Source organism: Gopherus flavomarginatus, chromosome 9, assembly GCF_025201925.1.
Source record: "Gopherus flavomarginatus isolate rGopFla2 chromosome 9, rGopFla2.mat.asm, whole genome shotgun sequence".
Lineage (NCBI taxonomy): Eukaryota > Metazoa > Chordata > Testudines > Testudinidae > Gopherus > Gopherus flavomarginatus.
The window spans coordinates 39,318,968-39,344,540 of NC_066625.1; the positions used below are offsets into that span (position 1 = coordinate 39,318,968).

General features: G+C 47.3%; 2 protein-coding genes across 2 annotated transcripts; both read right to left on the reverse strand.

Moving 5' to 3' along the window:
- Positions 1-3,272: 3,272 nt before the first annotated feature.
- NME3 (NME/NM23 nucleoside diphosphate kinase 3) lies at positions 3,273-19,109 on the reverse strand. The gene is given in 8 exon segments (XM_050968697.1): positions 3,273-3,291; positions 7,977-8,090; positions 11,785-11,897; positions 12,236-12,337; positions 14,111-14,241; positions 17,241-17,442; positions 17,444-17,503; positions 19,104-19,109. Coding segments are annotated over 8 exon segments (747 nt in total).
- Positions 19,110-20,487: 1,378 nt separating this feature from the next.
- MRPS34 (mitochondrial ribosomal protein S34) lies at positions 20,488-23,979 on the reverse strand. Its single transcript, XM_050968474.1, has 3 exons — positions 23,530-23,979; positions 22,865-22,907; positions 20,488-21,916 (listed from the first exon to the last, which is right to left on the reverse strand). Exons 1-3 carry the CDS (start codon positions 23,845-23,847, stop codon positions 21,633-21,635), a joined length of 645 nt encoding a protein of 214 aa, XP_050824431.1. The 5' UTR covers positions 23,848-23,979; the 3' UTR covers positions 20,488-21,632.
- Between the last annotated feature and the right edge of the window lie 1,594 nt (positions 23,980-25,573).

Below are 25,573 nucleotides of genomic sequence, written 5' to 3' on the forward strand. Positions count from 1 at the left end.
GCAGTGGAAACGTGTATTCATTGCGTGTACAGACACTGGGATTTCTGACCAGTCTGTGACAATGGGTTGAGTATTGTAAGGGTTGCTCAGGCAGTATCTCAAATTCTCAAGCCTTAACATTTTACTGCATGTCAGTCAGATTGTAGGCTGCTAGTTTTGCAATCCCCACAACTTCAGAGCTGGTGCTTTGCAGCAGTAGCTTCCTTGCAATTTCATAAGTGATGTGCCAAAGGTGTGGAACACGCAGCTGTTATGGTGCAAGTGTCAGCAGATAAAGTGATTCAAGCCACAAATGTTGTCATGAGGACACATAGTGGCAGAGGGGGCTGACACTTAACAATTGTTTAAATGGACTACATGTTAATGAGGTTCTCTTTCAATATGGGAAGTCTTGGCAACAATTAACTGTCTATGCAGCCACTCCTCCATGAAGTTGGGTGCATCGTGCTTGCTTGTTCAGTTGTTTGAAAAGACACTTACTTGTCTAAGTTAATAGCTCTATCCTGAAATCTGAGGGACTTGGGTGCCCTAATGGAGAAAAAGGCAATAAACTAGTTAAAAGTCCTGTGAACAAGGCTATGAATACATGGTTTGCCAACTATATGCTATCAGCCATTAAAATTAATGGCATCAAATGCTCCCTTATAATTAGCCCCCTAAATGACTCTAGTGTCTTTACGGATGGTGGCTACTTCATTATAAGCAGTATTGCATGGGTCGTGTGACAAAATGGCCAATGTTGGTATGGTGGGTTCTGCGCTTTTCTTGGAGGGGTGGGGAGGGCTAGGACTCCACTCCTTGCCCCTGTTCTTTGGGCCCCACTAGTGGCCCGGGAAGGTGGTAGAGGAGGGAAGTGGGGAAGGGGTCTGGGTTTGCGCCTCACTCTGAGCCCTAGCCCCTCTCAACCCCTGTGGGTTTCCTACCCTCTTCCTTCTTGGGTAGGGTTACCCTCGGTCCTTGACGCTGGGAGAGGGAGTCTCCCTTCCTCTGTTTCTTTGGTCTTTCAGTTCTCAGCAACACACTTCCAAACTCCAGTCCTCTCTCCTTCCTTACTCCACAGTGTCTGCCTGAAGCAGGGTTTTTTATTAGGTTCCTGACAGGGCCTTACTTAGCCTAGGGCTGATATATCTGCCCTCTACCAGACTCCCACTTCTCCCTGGCCCTGCTGTATCTCAGTCTCAAGAGCATCAAAGCAAAATACAAACTGGTAGCACATTTCAGTGTCACGGTGTAATGGTCCTCACTTGGGGTCTGCTTGGGGAGTATGGCCTAGTGGTCAAGGCCACAACCCCTGAGTGCCAAGGAGATTATGGGGACGGGAGCCCGGGCCCTCCCACTCCACCAGGCTCCCACCCATGGCCCTTTGGGCTACCAGTAGTCTGGTAACCAAGGATGCTTAAGGCTGTCCTCCCTGGGCCTCTTCCTCTCATTCCTACACTGCAGTCAGCTTAATCTAAGGGTTTCCCCTGATGGGGAAGTCCAAATCAAAATAAATCAGAGGGGGTTTCCAAGGTCCACAGGATCCTTCCCTCTGGTTGTCGCTGGGGTGGATCCTCCCTTCCCTTAGGGAGGGCCCCTTTGGGCAGTTGTGTTAGGCTTCTCTCTGCTCTGTGCTGCTGGAGCTGTAGGCCTGTTCACCTCCAGCTCTGCCCCCAAAGGAGCTGATTGGCTGCCTTTTAATTCTTCCAGCAGATGGAGCATTTGCTGGAGGTGTGGTGAGGTAGGGCTGGCTGAGCCCAAAATAATCCCTTAACCCTTTGTAGCCCAGTATGGGGTTTGTACACTCCATTGCATGTGAGAAAATGTAAGACACTCAGCACATGGAGCTTTAAGATTGAGTTAAATATAACAACCAAATCAGTTCCCTGAACTCCCCCCTTCTGAGCTTAACCCCCATCACCTTGAATAAGCTCCCTAGACAGCCACAGAATATTAGGGTTGGAAGGGAACTCAAGAGGTCATCTAGTCCAACCTGCTGCTCAAAGCAGGACCAATCCCCAGACAGATTTTTTGCCCTAGTTCCCCAAATGGCCCCCTCAAGTATTGAGCTCATAACCCTGGGTTTAGCAGGCCAATGCTCAAACCACTGAGCTATCCCTCCCAGTCTTATACTACTTTGTCCCTGTGGTGAAATAACTAAGGAAAAGGCAGGCTATTTTCAAAGTTTATTACAAAAAAGCAAACGGACAACCATTATAAAAATCAATGATGAATTTATAGATGTAAAAAATGAGAGCTGCAGATGAAAGGGTTGGAGATAAGCAGCATGCTTGAACATATCAGCATAGTGCCATATAGGTGCTGTGGAAAGGATCTTTGTTCACCAGTCAGTGCTTCAAAACAGCGTTGTTTATCTTAAAATGGTCATTGGTAATATGCCCTCATACAACTCCTTTGCATTGGCATTGCATCCAGCATGCCAGCTAAAGAGACTGGTTGAGTTTATTGCCTCCACTCACATGGTGTGGGATGCATTCCCAATAGCTATGGAATTAACAGCTGGCTGAATACACAGGTTTTTATGAATGGAGGAAAACAAGTTAAAATAAAGAGCACATCCCATCAGCCTCCACCTAGATTCAACTATATCTTTTTATGAAACAAGCTTCTGGGCACTTGATCATATTCCAAGGGAGGGCAGTAGCAATATGCAATGGGGACTCAAAGGCCAAAAGCTGATGTGCTTGCACTCAAAGGGCTGCCAAGCCTTTCTCAAAAGATAGGACTGTGTTATACACTTTGCCCACCCAGACAGCAACAATTTGCAGGAGGAAATGAAAGAGTGATTGGCAGTGACTGAAAGATGGTCTGAAACTAGGTCTCAGTCATAGTTTGCACTATCTGCTGCCTAGTTTAGTAGAAGTTTATGAGGTACTGGCCCCATTGTCAAGTTGTGTTTTCACTTCATTGAGTGCTGAAAGCCAAGGCCAGAATTGGCAAGGAAACAGTCTCCCCAAATCTATCCCTCACATTGTCAAAGCACATTCAAGTCAGTTAACGCAATGGTAGGCAAAGTGAGGCTTATGAAGTTTCTCATCCCCAATGGCTGCCCTTGTCTTTAACATGGTGAAGAGGACCTCTTCCAGCTTGCAGTGCTGCAGCTTGAATGCTGTCACCATCTCACCTCAGAATTAAAACACAGAAAGGAAGTGCTGTCAGCTGCCTCTTTTGCCAATGGAATGTGGCCTGCAGCTCTCTGCATGGTAAAGTTTAAGCACCTCTGCCAAAATTAAGCAGGTTACAGCTTTGACTAGGTTTGCCATGGGTTACTGCTACTGTCCAGCTGCAGCTCTGGAATCGATGGGAACACAAAATTAAAGGTGACTTGCAAATAATTTTTATAACATGGGGCTTGTACCTCTTTTTTTGTGCCAGATAAAGAAGGCTTGAAAGGGGGTTGGAGTTTTTTTTTGTTTTTTTAAAAGGTAGTTTTCTGCTTGTGTTTTGCTTTAGAAGACTCCACTCTGGTGTCCCCTAAATTTGCTAGAAGACCGATCAGATAGCTATTGTGAATTCCTACATCCTAACTGAAGGCAAGGAAGTATTTGGATCTTTAACAAAGATGTTCCTTCTCCAAAATGTTATTCATTTGAATTAAATAAGTATTAACAAAAATGTTTGATTCTTACTAAAAATCTCTATAGCACTATAATCTAACATATAGGTCTGTCGCATCTTACGCGCATTTAACATGCACGATTTCAGCTTTATGCGGTCGGCAAAAACAAAAAAAAAAAGAGAGAAAAACAATTTTAATACTGTATCTGCAGTGCGGGCGATTCTGCCCGCCATTCAACTCAATGTAATTTTGACTATACGCAGTTTTCACTTTACGTGCTAACCACAGAACGGAACCACTGCATAAGATGAGACTCGCCTGTATTACGTGCATTAAAAACTGTCTAACTGATAGACTTCAAAGTAATTGTTAAAAGAGAATGGCTGTGTTTCTCATAAGGTCCCACAGGGATCTAGTCTTGGCCCAGTACTATTCAATAGCTGCAGACTATCCTTCAGATCAATGATAAAATCATTGCTGGAAAAGTTTGCAAGAGACAGATTGTGAAGAGGTACACAATAAGGGCTGGTCATTTATATAGAATGATCTAGATTGCTTGGTAAACTAAGCTCATTCAATACAGTCACATGCAAGGTCATGCATTTAGAAACAAAACTTAGGTCACTTACAGAATGGGGGACTGTGGGCCAGATTTTTAAAGGTATTTAGGCACCATGTGGTATTTTCAAAAGCGCCTACGTAACTAACACCTCTGGGAATTAATGCGCTTTTGAAAAACCCAGTAGGTGCCCCTCTGCACCTTTAGACACCCTAACTAGCTTTTAAAATCTGGCCCTGTATCCTGGAAAGCAGAGACTCTGAAAAGACTTGGGGGTCATGGTACATGAGCTCCCTGTGCAATGCTGTGGCTAAGAGAGTTCTTACATTACCAAACTACTCTTACAGTTAATTTAGAACCCTGTTATGTCTATCAACCCAAGAAAGGGACCTGGGCACCATAATGGGACAGCTCAGTGAAAACCTCTGCTCAATGCGTAGCTCAACACTACTATAATGCCTTTATATAAATCAGTGCTGCAACCTCAGCTGGAAAACTGTGTGCAGTACTGGTCACCCCATCTCAAAAAGACTAGAGAGGGCTCAGAGAAGGGCAGTGAGAATGATGAAGGGCCTGGAGAAACTAAGTGAAAGAGTGATTGAAAAGATTAGGATTGTTACCTTAGAAAGGAGCTGAATAAGAGGAGGGCATGATAAAATATATCAGATAATGAACAGCCTCAAGGAGGTAGAGTAGAAACTTCTGTTCTTCCTGTCTCATAACAAGACCCAGCGACAGTCAATGAAACAAACCCAATAAAAGGAAATACTTTTTGTAACCATCTGTAAATAAAACTGCACAACTTCCTGCCACATGCAGTTGCTGAGGTCAAGAACTTAAGATCCAAAAATGAGATGACTATATGGATATCAAGACTATCCAGTTGCCATAATTAATTACTATAAAATGTTGTGGAAGTGATATTAAACCATGTGCTTCAAGGCTTAAGCCAAACTCTGTTAGAGATCAGGATGTCTAGTTGGCAGCCCCAGGGGTCAGTCCTGGGGCTGGTTTTGTTCAATATCTTTATTAATGATTGGAATGATGGGATAGATTGCACCCTCAGCAAGTTCACTAATGACACTAAGCTGGTGGGGAGTGGTAGATACACTAAAGGGTAAGGATAAGGTCCAGAGTGACCTAGACAAATTGGAGGATTGACCCAAAAGAAATCTAATGAGGTTCAACAAGGATAAGTGCAGAATCCTGCACTTAGGATGGAAGAATGCCATGCACTGCTACAGGCTAAGCAGCAGTTCTGCAGAAAAGGACTTGGGGATTACAGTGGACTAGAAGCTGGATATGAGACAGTGGTGTGCCCTTGTTGCCAGGAAGGCTAATGGCATATTGGGCTGTATTAGTAGGAGCATTGCCAGCAGATCAAGGGAAGTGATTATTCCCCTCTATTCGGTACTGGTGAGGCCACATCTGGAGTACTGCGTCCAGTTTTGGGCTCCCCACTACAGAAAGGATGTGGATAAATTGGAGAGAGTCCGGCGGAGGGCATTGAAAATGATCAGGGAGCTGGGGCACATGACTTACGAGGAGCAGCTGAGGGAACTGGGCTTGTTTAGTCTGCAGAGGAGAAGAGTGAAAGGGGATTTGATAGCAGTCTCCAACTACCTGAAGGGGGGTTCCAAAGAGGATGGAGCTTGGCTGTTCTCAGTGGTGGCAGATGACCGAAGAAGGAGCAATGGTCTCAAGTTGCAGTGGGGGGAGGTCTAGGTTGGATATTAGGAAACACTATTTCACTAGGAAGGTGGTGAAGCACTGGAATGGGTTATCTAGGAAGTTGGTGGAATCTCCATCCTTAGATGTTTTTAAGGCCCAGCTTGACAAAGCCCTGGCTGGGATGATTTAGTTCAGGGGTCTCAAACACACGGCCCACGGGGCTCTTGCATGTGGTCCGCCAAGTTCCCTCTGCCCTCCCACCCCCCGCCCACCCGTGGGATTGCCACCTGTGGCACTGTGAGCACCGCGCCGCTCTCTGAAGCAGCTGGCAGAATGCCACTTCGGTCCGGTGGGTAGGGGGAAGGAGGCAGAGGGCTCCTGCATTGCCTCCTTCCAGGCACCGCCCCCACAGCTCCCATTGGCCGGAAACAGGGACACACAGAACCCTGAGCCCCGCCCCCTCCCCCAGGGGCTGCTGGGACACGGTTCCAGCTGCTTCCTGGAACAGAGTGATGCGGGGCCAGGGGCCAGGGCAAGCAGGCGGGGCCCTGGCCCCGGTGCGCACCACTGCCACCCCAGAGCAATTCAATGAGCCACCTGCTGTACCCTGCACCCCAACCCCATGCCACACCCCTCACCCTCTTGCAACCCACACACCAACTCCCTGCCCTGAGCCCCCTGCCGCACCCTGCACACCTCCTGCACCTCAATTCCCTGCCCTGAGCCCCCACCACACCCTACACCCTTTCTGCACACCCTGGGGCAGTGTTGGGGCGGAGACTTTGGGGAAGGGGTTGGAATTGGGCAGGGAAGGGGTGGGAAAAGGTGAGGCCTAATGGAAGGCATGGAGTGGGGGCGGAGCCAGAGGCAGCGGGGGGGAGTGTCAGTGATGCGGCCCTCGGCTCAATTCACTAGCCCTCATGTGGCCCTCGTGGTCATTTGAGTTTGAAACCCCTGATTTAGTTGGTGTTGGTCCTCCTGCTTTGAGCAGGGGGTTGGACTGGATGACCTCCTGAGGTCTCTTCCAACCCTAATCTTCTATGATTCTATGACACAATGTGGGGGCACATTATCCCACATCTGCCTACGAAAGGGTTCTTACACCATCCTCTAAAGCACTTATTTTGGCCCCTGTCAGAGACAGGATACTAGAGTAGACGGACCAGTGGCAAATCCAGTCTGCAGTTCCGATGAGCTAGAATGCTCCCTGGCTGTATAAATGGGACTATTTACTAGGAAGGTAATATTACCTCCGTATGTGGGATTAGTAAGACCACTACTAGAATACTTTGTCCAGTTCTGGTGCCATAACTCATGAAGGATGTTGGAAAATTGGATAGGGTTTGGAAGAGTTCAACAAGACAGATTTGAAGGCTTGAAAACCCACCTCACAGTGAAAGACTGAAGAAGCACAATCTATTTCACTTATGAAGAGGTGACTTGATCATCACCGCTAAGCACCTGCCCAGAGATATTTCTGATAGTAGAGCAGTCTTATCTCACAGGCATAACAAGATCCAGTGTAGGTACACAATTTGAGACTGGAAATAAGGTACACATTTTTAACAGCAAGAGTAATTAACCATTAGAACAATGGTCTTTAAATCAAGATTGGATATGCTCCAGCTCAACCAGAAATTATGGGCTTGATGCAAGAATCACCAGGTGAGGTTTCCGTGTTATGCAGAAGGTCAGACAAGATCATCCAATGGGTCCCTTCTAATCAAAATTGCTCAACTTTCACTCTCTTACTTCTTGTGATGTCATCATATCTATAGTTCTCCAATTACTGGAGAGTATTCAATAGTAGACAGGACCTAAAATTCTAATGTAATTTTCAGGTCTTTTCTATACATTATAAAGATGCCAAAGGCACAAGCCCATTTTTCTTTCCTTTGCAGGTCACCTTGAACCCCTTGGAATTTTAGGATGCTGCAGAGCAGTGACAGAACCAGACCAGCAGCACCAAGTAGCTACTATCCCAGAGAGCTGCGATTTAGTCAATTACCAGTGCACAATAGACTTCCCACTATCCCTCCACTCACCTCTATGAAAAAACCACACTATGAAAAAACCACACTATGACAGAGTCCAGTGTGACTCCAGAGAAGGAGAAACGGAAATGGATGGGTTTGTACTGTGCCTGTGTGTCAGCAAGATACCCTTCCCCCAGACCATTCTTATTACTCATAGATCCAGTGCTCAGTGCTCTCCGCCCAACAGGTCAGCTTGTCTGTGTGGAACGAGAGCGAAATCTCCCGCCGGGCACTCTCGATTGAGTCGCTGCCATGAATCACATTCCTGTGGGGAAGGAGAATGGGTACTCTCAAAATCAGACACAACAGGGAACTAGAGCCAGAAGTAATTTCATCTTGGCTAAAATAATAAAGTTTGCTGAACAAGTGCCATCTTGTTGCATTCCGACCTGAACAATCCTCATGTTCCCTCCCATTCCTCAGAGCCCTACCCCAGAGCCACGCATCTTCTGGCTGTGGGCAGGGCATGCCAGTTATTCTGTGGCATGTGGGAGCTGCCAGTTCCCACCAGTTCCCTCCCTTAGGTCATGTCACCAAAGCAACAACAGTGCCTACAGCTAACCCATCTTCTGATTTTCTTAGATTGCTCCACTTTTTTTTATACAGTATAATCTCTTATAATCTACAGTAACAGCTGCTGCTCTGGCTTTATGAAGGGCTGAAAGTGCCTTTTTTATATGTAGTGCTGCTAGTTTTTACATTAGAAATTCAAGTCTTCTGATCCCTGTTTTTCCGTTGGAAGACTCTGTGGAGAACTGGTAAGTTTGACATCAGATGCTAAGGAAATGAAACCTACATAAGGAGGGATGTGAGCTTCATTTAGGCGTTGGCTACACTGAGAATTAGCCCTGATTTCAGCCAATTGGTGTAGCTTCATTGATAGAAATCCCTAGTATAGCCAGGGCCTCAGACTATTCAGGACTCTTGCTTGTCTTTTAACACCTAACTCACACATATGCCTGACTAAGGGCGAGGAGAACAGCTCATCTATTACACTGAGCACTACCATCACTTCAGTTAATGGCTGGGAATGCTCCCCACCATGGCTCTGGGGGCTTCAAGAAGCTATGGCTTGACATTGCTGATAGTTATATGGTAAAAGCCAAGCAGAACACCCCTCATTTTTTATTTTAATAGAAAAAAGCATAAAGCAGCAAGAAAGAGCATAAACTCTGCTCTTCTCCATGGCGCATCCTGAGACCAAAGAGGCAGTTTAAGCATAGCGCTCTTCATGGCCAAATGTACTATGCAAACTGTTATGCCACAGGAGATGGGCATGGTCTAAGCACAGGACTGGGAGCCAGATACTCCCAACATCTAATCCCGGCTGTGACACAGATTCCCTTTGTGGCCTTGGGCAGGTCCATGCACTCTCCCTGCCTCAGTGTCCCTACATGTAAAAAGGAGATTATCCTTCCTCTCCCTCAGTAGGTTGTTGTGAGTATCAGTTGAGTGCCCACACAGCATACGGAAAATAAAAATTGCTATGGAAGAGTGAAGTGGTGTATGATGGGCAGATCCCTGTCTCTGTCAAGAAGGGGTTAAAGAGCTCCCTAGGGGACAATCGGCCTCAACCCAATGCACCAAACCAGTGAGGCTTGTCAAGCCTGGAGAGAGGCAGGGTCCCTGTTCAGTTTGGGTGGCACTTAGAAAGAAGGGCTGGAACTCAGAGCTCCCCAGGATGAGGAAGCAGGAGTTGCTGCCCAGGCCCTCTTCTCCTTTTGCCTTCGGAAGGCTCTGGACTCTGTCTGTTGTGAGATGCGGCAGCATCCTGACTTTTTTATTTTATAGAATCACAGAATATCAGGGTTGGAAGGGACCTCAGGAGGTCACTTAGTCCAACCCCCTGCTCAAAGCAGGACCTAAACCTCAAATAAATCATCCCAGCCAGAGCTTTGTCAAGCCTGACCTTAAAAACCTCCAAGGAAGGAGATTCCATCACTTCCCTAGGTAACCCATTCCAGTGCTTCACCACCTTCCTACTGAAAAAGTTTTTCCTAATATCCAACCTAAACCTCCTCCACTGCAACTTGAGACCATTACGCCTTGTTCTATCATCTGGTACCACTGAGAATAATCTAGATCAGAGGTCGGCAACCGTTCAAAAGTGCTGTGCTGAGTCTTCATTTATTCACTCTGATTTAAGGTTTTGCGTGCCAGTCCCACATGTTAACGTTTTTCGGTCTCTTTCTAGAAGTCTATAATATATAACTAAACTATTGTTCAATGTAAAGTAAATAAGGTTTTTAAAATGTTTAAGAAGCTTCATTTAAAATTATATTAAAATGCAGAGCCCACTGGACCAGTGCCCAGGACCCTGGCAGTGTGAGTGCCACTGAAAATCAGCTCGCGTGCCGCCTTCGGCACGTGTGCCATAGGTTGCCTATCCCTGGTCTAGATCTATCCTCTTTGGAACCCCCTTTCAGGTAGTTGAAAGCAGCTATCAAATCCCCTCTCATTCTTCTCTCCTGCAGACTAAACAATCCCAGTTCCCACAGCCTCTCCTCATAAGCCACGTTCTCTAGCCCCCCTAATCATTTTTGTTGCCCTCCGCTGGAATCTTTCCGATTTTTCCATATCCTTCTTGTAGTGTGGGGCCCAAAACTGGACACAATACTCAAGATGAGGCCTCAAAAATGCTGAATAGAGGGGAATGATCACGTCCCTCGATCTACTGGCAATACTCCTACTTGTACAGCCCAAAATGCCATTAGCCTCTTGGCAACAAGAGCACACTGTTGATTCATATCCAGCTTCTCATCCACAGTAACCCCTAGATCCACTGCTGCCTAACCACTCAGTCCCCACTCTGTAGCAGTGCACGGGATTCTTTCGTCCTAAGTGCAGGACTCTGCACTTGTCCTTGTTAAACCTCATCAGATTTTTTTGGCCCAATCCTCTAATTTGTCTAGGTCCCTCTGCATCCTATCCCTACCCTCCAGCGTATCTACCACTCCTCCCAGTTTAGTGTCATCTGCAAATCTGCTGAGGGTGCAATCCATGCCATCCTCCAGATCATTAATGAAGATATTGAACCCTTGGGGCACTCGACTTGATACTAGCTGCCAACTAGACATGGAGCCATTGATCACCACCCGTTGAGCCCAACAATCTAGCCAGCTTTCTATCCACCTTATAGTCCATTCATCCAACCCATACTTTTTTAACTTGCTGACAAGAATACTGTGGGAGACCATATCAAAAGCTTTGCTAAAGTCAAGGAATAACAAGTCCACTGCTTTTCCCTCATCCACAGAGCCAGTTATCTCATCACAGAAAGCAATTAGGTTAGTCAGGCATGACTTGCCCTTGGTGAATCCATGCTGACTGTTCCTGATCACTTTCCTCTCCTCCAAGTGCTTCAAAATTGATTCCTTGAGGACCTGCTCCATGATTTTTCCAGGGACTGAGGTGAGGCTACTTTATGCAGCCCCCCAACCACCTCACTCCTAAACAGCACAGTCAGATGACTGGACTCTGGGATGACTCCACAGCAATGTTGTGGTCCAGGGAGTGACCGCTGAGATGAGTGGTGCCTAGCCTCTCCGCAAGGGGGCACCAGAAAGTTATGGTTACAACGTGGTGTTATTAGTTTTGGCCCCAAACAAGATCTCAGGTTTAACTCCAAACTGGCCATACCATTAGGATAAAAATCCCTAAAATGCTGCACAAATGTGGCTACTTTACACAAGATGGAGAACCCCACCCTGCCACAGACCATCTGGGTTTTGTTCTCTTGCTGCCTAGGTTGGAAGCCAGGCAGACTAAGGTGTGCTCATTGCTCACAAGTGATCCTTTGACAGGAGCACTGAGAGCTGACTTCAAAGGCACTCCCCCATCTTCCCCCTCAGTCAGTGGGAGAGTAACTGGGACATGGAGCAGAATGCAGAAGCAGCCTCCTCCCATCTGCAACAGGGGCACAGAGGATTCCCCAGCAAAAACAAACCCAAGGCTCTCACTTGCTGACTTCAATGCAGAAGTCCCCTCAGATGGTTCCGGGTCTGGAATCGGAAGGATTAGTTTCTCCAATCATTGTACGAGCCATCTTTACCACATCCAGCCCCTTCCAGACCTATAAGACAGCACAGCAAGAGTCCGCTTCTGCAGCTTGCTGAGCAGCAAGGCCAAATCCTGCTCTAAGCACCCTCTAGCTAACTCCACCACCTTGTATGAGTACACCTGGAGGTAAGTCAGGGCAGAATCTGCCTGAAGAAAGCCTACGATTATCTGTTTGAATAAAATAAAGATGTGCACAGGTTTCACTTTTACATGCAACAATGTAACACTTCAGCCAGAGGATCTGGCAGAAGGATATGAAGGGAAGATGGAATGGCCTCAAGTTCAATGCTAATTGCACTTACATTTGATATCGGTTTCAAGGCATGAAAGGGGCCCCTGGCCAGTACTCACCATGGCTACAGTAGGACCCGATCTCATGTACTTCACCAGGTGGCTGTAGAAGGGGCGATCACAGAGGGCTATATAATGCTTCTTCAGCAAGTCTTCCGAGGCCTGGGCACAAACACAGCACATGAGCTAGTTTGCTTTTATAGGATGAGACTGTCCTAAAATGGCTTATAATGGCTGTTCTGGTGGCCAGAAGAGTCTACTTTGGAAGTGGCGTTTAGGGACCCTTCTCTGCTCTGAGGGTTGGATTCCTGAATTCTGCAGTGCAGCTGGGAGGAGGAAATCAAGCTCATCAGGAAGGAACAACTGCCAGGTGAAACTGGATCAGTGTTCATTCCTCATCTGGGGAATCCCATTTTCTTCCTTCAATTCAGTTCTCACTCACTTTCTGTGTATTGCCTCACAGGATCTTTCGGGATTCAGGTAATCAACAGGGGCAGAATTTGGGCTATGTTCAGAACAGGCTATTTGCAATGCAGCCCTTTAGATAACAGCAAGTGTCTATTACATGGATGATTTAAAAATAAGTTTCCATTACAGGTCCATTTTCATAAGTCCATAACAAATACTGCAAAACAGAGTTACAATGGAACAGCCTGTACGACAGTCCATTGCATAAGACAGAGTGGGGTAGGGTGCTCCAAAAGAAAAAAGAAAGAGTAAATTCTCAAAGGTGACTAAATGATTTTGGATCTCAAGTGCTTCAAGCTGCTTTTGGAAATGAGACTTAGGAGCTCAACTCTCATTGACTGTCAATGAGATTTAGGTGCCTAAATCACTTTTGAAAATAAAACTAAAGTGCTTTGGAAAACTTGACCCTGAATGGTGGTGGCCAGAAAAGGATCCAAATTAAATCCCCTAGCTGTGCTGGCTACCTGCACGGAGACAGAACTAGGGAGCTTTCCTTTCATTTCCTGTTTCCATCTAGTGGTAGGAGGATATATCACTATGTTGAGCTCCCATGGATGGGATGCTAGAGAAATGGCCTCAGCCAGACTTTGCAGCAGCTCTGATACTAGGCATTTCTGAAATTTGTTATTTATGGCCTAGTGGATAGAGCAATAGAGTGTGACTCAGGAGGCAGGCATACTTTATCCTGCCCCAGAGCAGGGGGCTAAACTACATGACCTCTTAAGGTCTCTTCCAGCCCCACACTTCTATGCTTCTATGGATTCTATTGCCAGCACTGCCTCTGGCTGGCTGGGTGACCTTAGGCCAGCGGTTCTCAACCAGCAGCCCAATTAGCACACAGCTGCAGCCCAGCTTAGCTGTGTGCTAAGGGCCGGCCCACGTGCGGGGGTCTGCCAGGTTCCCAGCCTGCCCCGCATGGTGGAAGTCCAGGGTTAGGCCTGCCGGCCAGCCCCATGGGATCGAGCGCCAGGGGTCCAGGCCAGCTGTGCAGCATGGGTCCAGGGTCCAGGGCAGCTGGCCCACCCCACAGGGTCCGGGGCTGCCAGCCCGCCCTCCAAGCTCTGGGGTGGGCAGCTGGCCAGCCGCGCACAGCAGGGGTCCAGGGCAGGCGTCTGCTGCCCTGCCACCCTGCCCCTGTAGCCCAGGTAACACACTGTGGGTTGCATATGAAGCTCAAAATGTGTAATAAATTGAGAACCACTGCCTTAGGCAAGTGACTTCCCCTCTCTGTGCCTCAGTTTCCTCATATGTAATATGGGGATCATGATACTGACCTATGCAAAGTGCTTTGAGATTTACTGATAAAAAATGCTATATAAAAACTAGGTATTATTTACAAAGCACCATCAGCAAGCAGGTCCCTGCTGCAAAGATCTAAAGCCCCAAGACAGAGCATACACAGAGTGAGGTAAGTACTGGACCTTTAAACGGTGCCAGGACACCCCTTGCTCTGCCAGCTCCTCTCACCTGCATGAGTTTCATCCCCACCAGTTTGAAGCCCTTCTTTTCAAAGCGCCTGATGATCTCCCCTATGAGATGCCGCTGCACCCCATCTGGCTTGATGGCTAGGAAGGTGTGCTCATTTATTCCAGTGCAAGCTGAAAGCAGATGAGGAGGAGGAGGAGGAACACTTAGGACTAGAGCAAACGTCAGCATGCGTTCAGGGTCAGAGGGGTCACTACAACCAAGATCAAGGAATTAAAAAATAAAACCAGAGATAAGGGAAGAGGCAGATGCTGTTAAGGTAGGGACTCAAATAGAAATGGGGCATAGTTCCATCAGTTTGGATTGTAAAACTGGTTTCATATATGGCAAAGGTTGGAGGAGACAAAAGTCTGAGTTTTGCAGACAGCCCCTTTCCCACTGTGAGATAGAGATAGTCCAATACTGGAACGAGACAGGAGCGCTTTGGGGGTTAGTGGCACACATACTGTAGGGACTCTGGAAGTCAGAGCAATGGAGAGAACCTCTTTCCTCATGGCAAAGACACAGAACTCTGGGAAGGAATTGTTTCCAACCATGTAATCCTTTGCAAGGGGTAGCAGCCAGTCTGGCGGGTAGCGGGGTGGAGCAGAGGGATGGAGAGGACATCCTCCTGAGGTGAACTGGGAAAGCCCTGGTGGCTACAGAGAGCAATATCCAACCACAGACTTACATTAGATTTTAGCTCCTTTACTCCTAGAGAATCTGGGTCCACTTGTCCTGATAGCCAGCAGTGAGCTTTCCTGCTCCAGTTCAAATCCTTCTTGGACTGAACACAGAGAAGATGAAGAGTCAGCAGCTGTTACATTTATCAGCATTTATTGCATCCTAATCAAGTCCCACATATTTTAATAAATCCACTCCCTTTAATTAAAGAAACAAAAATAAAAGCCACTGAATTCATGGCCTTTCTAATTCAAGAAATCCACCATCACAGACAGACTTGCTCTGGGTTTTAAAATCTGGACAAAACATTATTCTATGTAATCTGAGTGAGCATGTAACAAGTCTTGGAATATTCCAGCCCTAATATTGCCTTTGATATTGAAATCAAGCTACCATAGACCTTCTCAAGCAATCTGAATGTGAATCTAAACCAAAAGGCTTGTGAAAATAATCAGGGGATCTGACTGAATGATTTAAACCACTCGAGAGCTGATTCACCTATTTGGCTGTCCAAAGGTCTACATTGGTTTGTTAGACTGGGGATATGTTTTCTTTTACAACCCTTTAAGTATGTGGAAAACAAACTAGGGAAGGCAGTCAGGAATATTCTTTTACACAGAACATGCAAGCTGATAGTTGAGACCTAAGCTTGCAGAGCATGGATCAGGGGTGGCGAAAGCGTGGCTCGTCAGTTACATGCAGTTCTTTTACGTTAAAGTGCGTCTCACTGAGCACCCCACATTTCCCCACCTTTTCCACCTACCAGATGGCAGGAGGAAGAGCGCAGGACCTCTGACTTGCAGTGGGATGGTACCCAATGGGGTGAAGAGGGGAGTCTCAGGGCTTCAGCCCTAAAGGGCACACTGGCCGGGCCTCATGGCTTCAGCAGGAGCAGGGGTAAAGCCCTGAGCCCCAGCAGATGCCTCCCATGGAGCTGAAGCCCAGAGCCCCATCAGGCTCTTGTACTTCTGAAGATTGTTGTATGCAGCTAGGAGGATCAGTAAGTTTGGCCACCCTGTCATAGATCACAGAGGCAGGCTGTCATAAACAGATAATTAAGGGTTAATGTCTCTTTTACCTGTAAAGGGTTAAGAAGCTCAGTAAACCTGGCTGACACCTGACCAGAGGACCAATAGGGGGACAAGATACTTTCAAATCTTGGTGGAGGGAAGTCTTTGTTTGTGTTTTTTGTTTTGTTCGTTTTTTGCTCTCGGGACGGGACATCAATCCAGGCTCTCCAAATCTTTCTGAATCAGTCTCTCATGTTTCAAACTTGTAAGTAATTAGCCAGGCAAGGCGTGTTAGTCTTATGTTTGTCTTCTCAACTTGTAAATGTTTCTTTTTGCCGGAAGGATTTTACCTCTGTTTGCTGTAACTTTGAACCCAAGGCTAGAGGGGGGCCCCTCTGGTCTATAGAAATCTGATTACTCTGTAAAGCATTTTCCATCTTGATTCTACAGAGATAATTTTTACCTTTTCTTTCTTTAATTAAAAGCTTTCTTTTTAAGAACCTGATTGATTTTTCCTTGTTTTAAGATCCAGGGGGATTGGATCTGGACTCACCAGGGATTGGTGGGGGAAAGGAAGGGGGATGGTTAAATTCTCCTTGTCTTAAGATCCAAGGGGATTGGATCTGGACTCACCAGGGAATTGGTGAAGTCCCTCAAGGCAACCCAGGGAGGGGATGAAGTTTTGGGGGGACAGAGAGTGCCCCAGACACTGGAATTCTGGGTGGTGGCAGTGTATACCAGATCTAAGCTAGTAATTAAGCTTAGAAGTGTTCATGCAGGTCCCCACATTTGTACCCATAATTTCAGAGTGGGGGAAAAAACCTTGACACAGGCACTGTGTGTGCTCAAAGTTAGAGAAAGGAGTCAAGAGGGACAGACTGTAGTTCCAGACTTGCTAAGTGATGACTATGGGACCTTGGGACCTATGGGACCCTTCCCTTCTCCATACCTCAGTTTCCTCACTTGTAAAATAAATGCCTGTGAGGCCTTTTTGTTCCCTCCCTGAGCCTGATTACATGCTTTATTCAGAGTGAACCAGCTGCAGTGAAATTCACTGCCACAAAGCAGGGTCGGGTACCACCCTGCTTTCAGTAGTGTCTCATCAGCAGAGCAGGCACCTGGCCCCAAACAGCCACCTCTGTGCCAAGCCCCCCGCCCTTCCCGCTCCGTGGGAGTAAATGGGGGCAGAGCTGTGAAAGTGGAAGGAGCTGAGTCGGATGAGGCAGAGAGGTATCAGTGCCCCGTCTGTGTCCTCTCCCTGCCTGAGGGGGCATCCTCTGCACAACCCTCCTCCCTCTGCTGATGAAGGACATCCCCTGACCCCCGCCTCTTCCCCTTGCCTACTGGGGGGAAAGCCCCAAACTGCCGCCCTTCTCCTCCTCCCGCCCCGGGAGGGGGTATCCCCCGGACAACTCTCCACGCCGGGAGGGGGCACTCACTGCTCTGGAAGATGTTGGTGAACAGGGTAAGCACCAAGCAAATCACGGTGGCAGCCAGTGGCGGGAGGGGGCGCGCGCCAGCAGGGCTGAGGCCAGGCGCGTGGGCGGTACCGCCTGGGCAAGGAATGAGGACGCACAAGCTGCTCCTAGGGTCCGGGTGTTGGCTTCTTCCCGCGCGCTCCCGCCTCGCCCATTCCCCCTCAACCAGAGTGGATTCTGCTGTGGCGCCCCGCCGCCATGGCCGTGCCATACCCCGTAGGGGCCTGCAAGAAACTGGCAGGCTAAGAGGCGGTGTTCTTGTGTTTTTTGAGCATTACCTTCCCTCCGCCCCCCAGCACTGTTCCAAATAAAGCCCAAGAGCAAACCCAGTTTATTGTACACTACACTACACTCCCTTTATTCCACTGTCAGCCCAGATCTTAGAAGGCCAGGACTGTTAAACGCTCCAGCCACCAGCCCACGCTAGGGCTGCCAATTTTCTAATAGCACAAATCCGAACACCATGCCCCGCCCCTTCCCTGAGGCCCACTCCCTCCCAAGGTCCCCCACCCTCACTCACTTTCACTGGGCAGGTGGTTGGGGTGTGGGAGGGGGTGAGGGCTCCAGCTGGGTGTGTGGGCTCTGGGGTGGGGCCAGAAATGCAGAGTTCAGAGTGTAGGAGGGGCTTTCAGGCTGGGACAGGGAGTTGGGGTGTGGGAGGGGATGCAGGGTCTGGGGTGAGGCCAGGGATGAGTGGTTTAGGGTGTAGGAGGGGGCTCCAGGCTGGGGGTTGGGATGTGTGGGGGGCTCAGTGCTGGGGCAGGGGGTTGCAGTGTGGGCTCACAGCTGGGGTGCAGACTCTGGAAGTGAGTTAGGGTGCAGGAGGGGGTTCCAACTTGGGGCAGGGGTTAGGGTGTGGGAGGGAGTGAGGGCACCGGCTGGGGAAGGTGGGCTCTGGTGTGAGACCAGGAATGAAGGATTTGGGGTACCGGAGGGGGCTCAGGGCTGAGGCAGGGGGTTGGGATGTAAGAGGAGGTGCAGGCTGGGGGATTGGGGTGCAGACTCTGGGAGGAAGTTAGGCTGTGGGAGGGGGTTTCGACCTGGGGGTGGGGGTACGGGTTCAGGCCCGGCGGCACTTACCTTGGGATGCTTTTAGGTGGCAGCACAGTGGGGCTAAGACAGGCTCCCTGAAGCAGCTGCCATGTCTGACCCCTTGGTGGATGGGCCAGGGAGCTCTGTGCACTGCTCAGGCCCACAGCTTCCCTGATCACCCCTCTGCCTAGGGGTCGCAGGGACATGCCAGCCGCTTCCAGGAGCTGCACAGAGCTAGGGCAGGCAGGGAGTCTGCCTTAGCCGTGCTGACTGGACTTTTAATGGCCCAGTCAGCAGTGCTGACCGGAGCCGCCAGGGTCTCTTTTCAACCAGGCGTTCTGGTTGAAAACCAGACACCTGGCAACCCTAGCCACTGTCCACTATAGCACTAGCTGCTTGCTGTCACCTTTAAGGCTCACATTTGCAACCCCACTTCTCTAGTGGGAGTTGTGCATGCATCCTGGAAAGGGTCAGTGCATCTAAAACACCTTCTTACTTAGAACACTTGGGTGTTCTGCATGCTTTGCCACTGGTTAAAACACAAGAAAAATGTGTCAAAGATTTACCCCCTCCTTCCATGTGATAGCCACCAGTTAAAACACTGCTATTTCCAAATGGGTGCATCTTGGTGGAGAGCCAGGGTCAAGTCTCAGGGTCTCCTCTACTGGATTGGGAGCATGGCAAGGGCAGTATTGCTCATGCCAGGGGTGGGAAAGGGCAAAGAATAACTCTCAAAATATAAAAGCACCAAAATATAAGTATCCTGTGACACCCTGGCACCGCAATATTCACCGTCATGTAATTAGGATATGTTTTGTACGAAGTATGCCTTGTGAGGTATCATTGTAAAAGTCTTGATCTGCTAGACATTAATATCTCATTGGATTGTATGTGCTATCATTATATGTGAAGTTATTAAGTTTGGCTATGTATGTTACTGAAACATGTTCTGAGGTTGAAATCACCCAAAAGCAGCCTTTCAGGTACAACAGTAAAAAGGCTTATTGGGGAAATGCACACAAGCACAAGGATTACCCCAGGAACTGTGTACAATAGAAACCTTTCAAAGATAGCATTACACAATGGGAACTGTTTGATTCAGGTCACAGCAAAAGAGCTTGTTGGAGCAAGTGGGAAGTAAATATGAAGGGTGGAGTGGGGGAGAATGCCATCATCGGGGGCTCACTCTCCCTACACCACACCTGGAACCACCTGAGGAAAAAAAGCTTAACTGTGGGAAATGATGGTCCCAGGCTAGAGGGACTTCTAACCTGTGTATGAAAATTTGGAAAATCCAAGCTGCAGAGCCAACGCAGCTTGTGCCTTAAGAATCTTCCAGCCTGTTTATCACTCAGGGTGATTAGTATGTTAAGCTCAGTTGGCTGTTTTGTTTATTTACTAGGTCGGGATAGGCAACCTATGGCATGCGTGCTAAAGGCAGCACGTGAGCTGATTTTCAGTGGCACTCATACTGCCTGGGTCCTGGACACTGGTCCAGAGGGCTCTGCATTTTAATTTAATTTTAAATGAAGCTTCTTAAAACATTTTTAAAACCTTATTTACTTTACATACAACAATAGTTTAGTTATATATTATAGACTTACAGAAAGAGACCTTCTAAAAACGTTAAAATGTTTTACTGGCACATGAAACCTTAAATTGGAGTGAATAAATGAAGACTCAGCACAACACTTCTGAAAAGTTGCCGACCCCTGTACTAGGTAATCTGCTTTGATCTGTTTGCTATAATTTATAATCTATCCTTTTGTAGTTAATACACTTATATGTTTTAATCCAAACCAGTGCACATTCAACTAAGGTGTCTGGGGAAAATCGCAGTTTGGTTACCACAAGTGTGCATGGTCTTCTTCACATTGAGGGAGAGGTGGACCAGTTGTTAAACCCATATACTGGCCAGATTTAACCAGGGCAGGACAGTCTGCTGTAGGGTCCCAGGCTGGGAAACTGGTGGTTAGAGAGCCTGCATGTAACTGCAGCTGGGTGTGTCCCTACCTGTACAAATACTAGTGAAAGCACAGGCTGGGGGGCTTTGCAGCTTGTCACAGCAGTACAGGGAAGGAGCCCAGGCAGCTGGGTCATGGGGCTCAGTGGTACCTGAGTTTCAGGTGGCACCCTGGGGGGAACCCATCACATACCCGTTTTTGGAGTGAAGAGAAACGTTACTGACATTTCTTTATTGTATCACCAATACCACATAAGATCACAGAAAAAGATTGTAAAAATCTAATATATTTTATCATCATTTATGTTATTGGTTTAAATGTATCCACTTTGCTCTTCTTGACTGGTTTCTAGCAAGTTTTAAGGCTGAAGTCTGATGGCCTAGCATGCTGCAAACACTGCAGGGGGGGGGGGGGTCTAAGAGTAGTTTTGTTCTCATAAGTGACTCCAACAATAGGCTTGGGGCATTCCATGTTTATTGTCTCTGTGACTTCCATGGGAAAGTGTTCCCATTGAAGCAAATGGTAGCTTGCCACTGACTTCAAAAGGAGTCGAAATTTTTACTCTGTTTACAAGAAAAAAAGATGGATTCTTCTTCACCACTGCCAACTTGACAAACAATGTGGGATAGGAAAGTCAAGGTGCATTCTTTTCATTTTGCCCATTAACTTCAAAATCCTGGCTGAAGTGAGTGGTATTTATAGGCTTGGTTTGGGTGCAGTTGAGGTGATGCCTCTATGTGTCAAGGAAAAGGATTCTAAAATTGGAATTTAATTAACACTTCTGCTGATGGTCCACAAGACAGACTAGAATCCAACTGATGTCCTTGCAACTATGCTAGAGGGATAATAGAAGTAAAAAAGAAATAAACATGTATTTACTGAAGTTATTAGATGGGTAGCAGGGTCTATAGCAAAAGAAGGTGCCATTTTTAAAATCATTCTTCTGACCATTATTGTGCTTTAAATTAATTGTGGGGCTAAACTATGACAGTGTCCTTTCAAAAAGAGTCTCATTTGTGGTCTTCCTGCACAGAAGGATGGTAGCTGTCATTGGGACCTGGACACCAGGAGACATACATCAGGAGAAAAGGCAGGGAATCAGAAGGGAGGAACTTCTGCAAACAAAAGGTCGCTAAAAATCCTGAGCATCTCTACATCTTTCTGAAAATATATGAGAAAGTCACACATCTGCATGTGCACAGTACTGAGAGGCCAAGGTATTAAACTTCAGTACATTGAACCAGAAGTGGGCATGTGGCTTATGGTCCTATTCTTCATTAAGGAGATTGCATGAGCAGTCAACACGCAGAGTATTAGAGAGCATTTCAGAAGCTCCATCACACTCAGCTCTTGACCTTCACACTGGTGTCCCCTTAGCTTTTTTCTGATTTTGAAAGTAGTCCTCTGTGAAGGAGATGATTTTCTCCAGATCAATCAGTGGTTCCTCTGTGTTAAGTTTTCCTTCCTTCTGCCTTTGCGCAAGGATCATGGCTCGGAGCAGAGGGGGGTATGGCACACACTGAATGGTTTCCACTGACACTGGAGTAAATTTCTTGAAGGCCTCCTCTTCATGTTTGGGCACCATCCTCCAGTCATGATACATGACCTTATCAATCTCTTTCACTTCATTATATGTCTTGCCTAAGGAAAGAGAATGATGAATAGGTAAACAATGCTATGAACAACAAACTCCATATTGGTGACTATGCCAGTGAAGTGTCTCCAATGCTTCAGCTGGGCATAGCACTGGATATTTTATAGTAGTTACACTACACTACGCACTCCCACCACAGGTTGTATAGCAGATAACACAGGCAATTGACTGAAAGACATCTGGATTGTAGTCCTGACTTTGCTGTTGACCACTTCTGTTAGCTTGAGCAAGACATTTCACCTCTCTCTGATTTAGTTTTCATATCTATAAAATAAAGATAATTCTTTCCTGCTTTACAGGGATGTTGGGAAGTTGAATTCATTAATGTTTATAAAACACTTTGAGATCCTTGAATTAAAGATACTAGAAGTGTAAAATTTTATTAAATAAATTATAAATCTCATACATGGTGTAAAATAGCTTTCATAACACAGGGAATTTCCCATTTGTCTCAATGAAAGTACTGATTCTGAACCTCAATGATGGCAACTTAAATGACAACATTGCTATTTCATTGATTTTAGCAGGAAATACAGCTAGCGTTTTTATCCACTGTTTTTAGCTATTACAGAAGTTAGAGATGGAAGAGACCCAATTTGTCATAGACTCCATTTCTTTGCCAACACAAATTGTTCACTGTGGTATAGTCTCCAGGGATTTCTTTAAGCTAGTTTTAAATGACAAAAGTAATTGGACTTCTACCATTTTCCTTGTGAAATGTATTCCACAGTGAACTAGATCGAACTGTTAGGAAATTTTTCTTTTCTTAATTTCATCCTATTAATCAGATGAGTGGAAAGAGAGCTACCAGTGGAGAAAGACTGCTGAGTGGCAAGAAAACCACCACATTTTTCCTCCCATGTCAGTCCCTGTCCCTATCCATTAACTTTTTTCTCTAATCCTGTTTGAGACACATAACACCAAGCTCTATATACCTCTGAATGTCAGGTATCCCCAGGCTTTCCCATGATCCAAAGTCTGCAAAGAAAACAAACAAAAATTTGCTCTGATCAATTAAAGAACCATTCCCATTCACGAAAAAGACAAACTCATTTTATAGTCTTATTACTCATGATCTACAAAAAGTGAGTCCTACACCTGGGCCCTGAATAACTGCTAATCGTGGCCACTACTATCCTTCTAGAATGCTAAGCAAATGCCATTAGACAATCCCTGCAATGAATTTTGTGATGAAGAATGCTGCATAATGTGTCTCAATACTATATACTGCCTGCTATCAGCCCTGTAATGATGCCATACCACTACATGTGCCACCATTAAGGTCCTGATCCTTATGTTCACGCATAATCTGTAGTTCAGTGTTCTGAACTCTGATGTATAGTGGCTCAGAATTACATGGTGCCTCCTCTGAATCCATGACCTGAGGCACACATGAGGAGAGTTGTGATATAAGAGAGGCTGTGAATACTGTAGACATAGTTTAATAGGGGTGCACAATGGTGATTTGGGAGCCAGCTTTCAAGAGGGCAGGTCTCAATGGAAGGCCTCATTTCCCCCGGCCTTGTCTCTATCTATGGTGCTTGTTACCATAGTATCTGAGTGCCTTCAAACCCCAACGCCAACAGTCAAGCGCTCTCACCTCAGCTGTGTAGTCCACCCTGACCTTGGTAACGACCCAGTAGCAGGGCTCGTCATACTGCCAGAGCCAGCTCTTGCGGGTGACCATGCGGCCGACGCCGAAGCGCCGCAGCTGGCAGAGCAGCGCGAAGAGGCGGTTCTCGTTCCTCACGTCCTCCCAGGCCAGCACAGGGAGGCGTGTGTTCGTGAAGGGTCGGACCATGGTCTCGTAATCCAGGGCGAAGCGCTGGGAGTCTCGGGGACGGTTCTTCAGCGCCCGGTACTCCCGGATCTTCTTGGCCATGGCGGCGATAGGGCGGTACAGCTTCTTACGAGCCATGGCAAGGGCAGCTCACGGGTCAGCCGGGCAGGCTCAGAACAGAGAGACGCTGATGTTACTGCTCCCCGGCCTCCTTTCCTCCCTCGCGCACCAAGCTCCCCGGCCCAGGGTGTTTCCAACGCACGAGCCTCCCCAGGGCGGTGCCTCACCCTAACCCGGCCGGCCGGCCGGAACTTCCCGTAGCAATGGAAACGCGCCAGCCGTCAGCTCCCCCGGAAGCAATCGGCTAGTCAGCCAGGGGCGCGTTCGCCGGACTGGGGCAGAGGTTGCCTGCTGTCCGGAGCGGAACGTGTCTGCTGCACGGGGGCAGCGGGGGACTGGTTAGAGCAGCGCGCTACGCTTGGTGCCTAAATCTGCCCGAGTGGGGAGGCGCGTCCGGAAAGGGGTCTAGGGTGGGAGCTCGCTCGGGGGCTGGAGGGCTTCCCCAGGGGGATATATGTCAGGTCGAGGGGCTCTGTGTACATCGGTCCCCCTCAGCACCACCACCCGGCTGCCCGAGGACTCAGGGAGCAGTGGGCTGAGGCTCCACCCCGAGCTTGAGTTTTCGGGACTTCTAGTCTCTTTGCGGTCACTGCCCCCGAGGCTCTGCGTAGCCCTGCGCGTCTCAGAGCAGACACGTCTCAGATATGCGCCAGATCTGTATTTGGCTGTTATTGGCAGCACTTCAGGCTTTTTTCAGTCGTCATTCCAGTGTCTAAAAATGATCTTTCCCTTGAATACTGTAATGTGAATTGAGCACTTGTGACAGGTGCCTAATGCCAGGCCTGGACGCTGAAGCAGTATTGTCCGTGATTTTGTTGCAGTTTCACAATATTTTGTGTTTTTCTTAAAGCTCTAGAACCCAAGGTTCTGGAATAATCGCAGCTTCCCTTTTATTTAAAAAAGAAATATCTTGCTATTGTGATTACAGATAAAAACTTTAAAACATGATCTGAGTGCGTTCTATATGATCAAAAACCACAAAGAAAAGGTGTCACCACCCCTAGCATGTACACAAGTTTTTTCCAAAAATTAATCATGTGCTACATCTTCAAAGGGTTTACTATTAGTATTAATTTCTTTGGCTTGACGAATAGGTGGAGTTAGCAAAAGACACAAGATTAACAGCTAATTTAATGCATCCGACGAAGTGGGTATTCAGCCAGGAAAGCTCATGCTCCAATACGTCTGTTAAGTCTATAAGGTGCTACTGGACTCTCTGCTGCTTTTACAGCTAATTTATGACAGACAGATCTGTTCACATAGTTTGGCTTGTTCAATGTCTATTGCATTTCCCGATCCTTTTGCGTACCACGGTGAGTGTTCAGATACAGATTCTCCTACCTCTTTGGAGTAGGCTTTCAATTCAGACATGTCTGAGGTTTTGACAAGGAAAGGGTGCACTGCAACCGTGCCTGCCCTCGGCTCCTTCCTCTGGAATCTCTGTGTTGGGCCCCACCCCCTTGTGAAGCTTCCCAAATGCAAAGTTTTACCTCCCTGTGCCTTGAAGAGATAGTGTTATCTATTACAAGCATAGCAAGAACAACACCTTCTATCTGGACTTCCCTCTCTTGGCTCCCCTCTTAGGCAGACAGTCCTATGTTCCCCAAAAGGGAATGTGACCCTGACCTAGTTGTGGGCTCACAGCTATGACAGACCCTTCACTGGCCAGCAAAATCCCCCACCCTCCTTTCATAGAATCATAGATTATTAGGGTTGGAAGGGACCTCAGGAGATCATCTAGTCC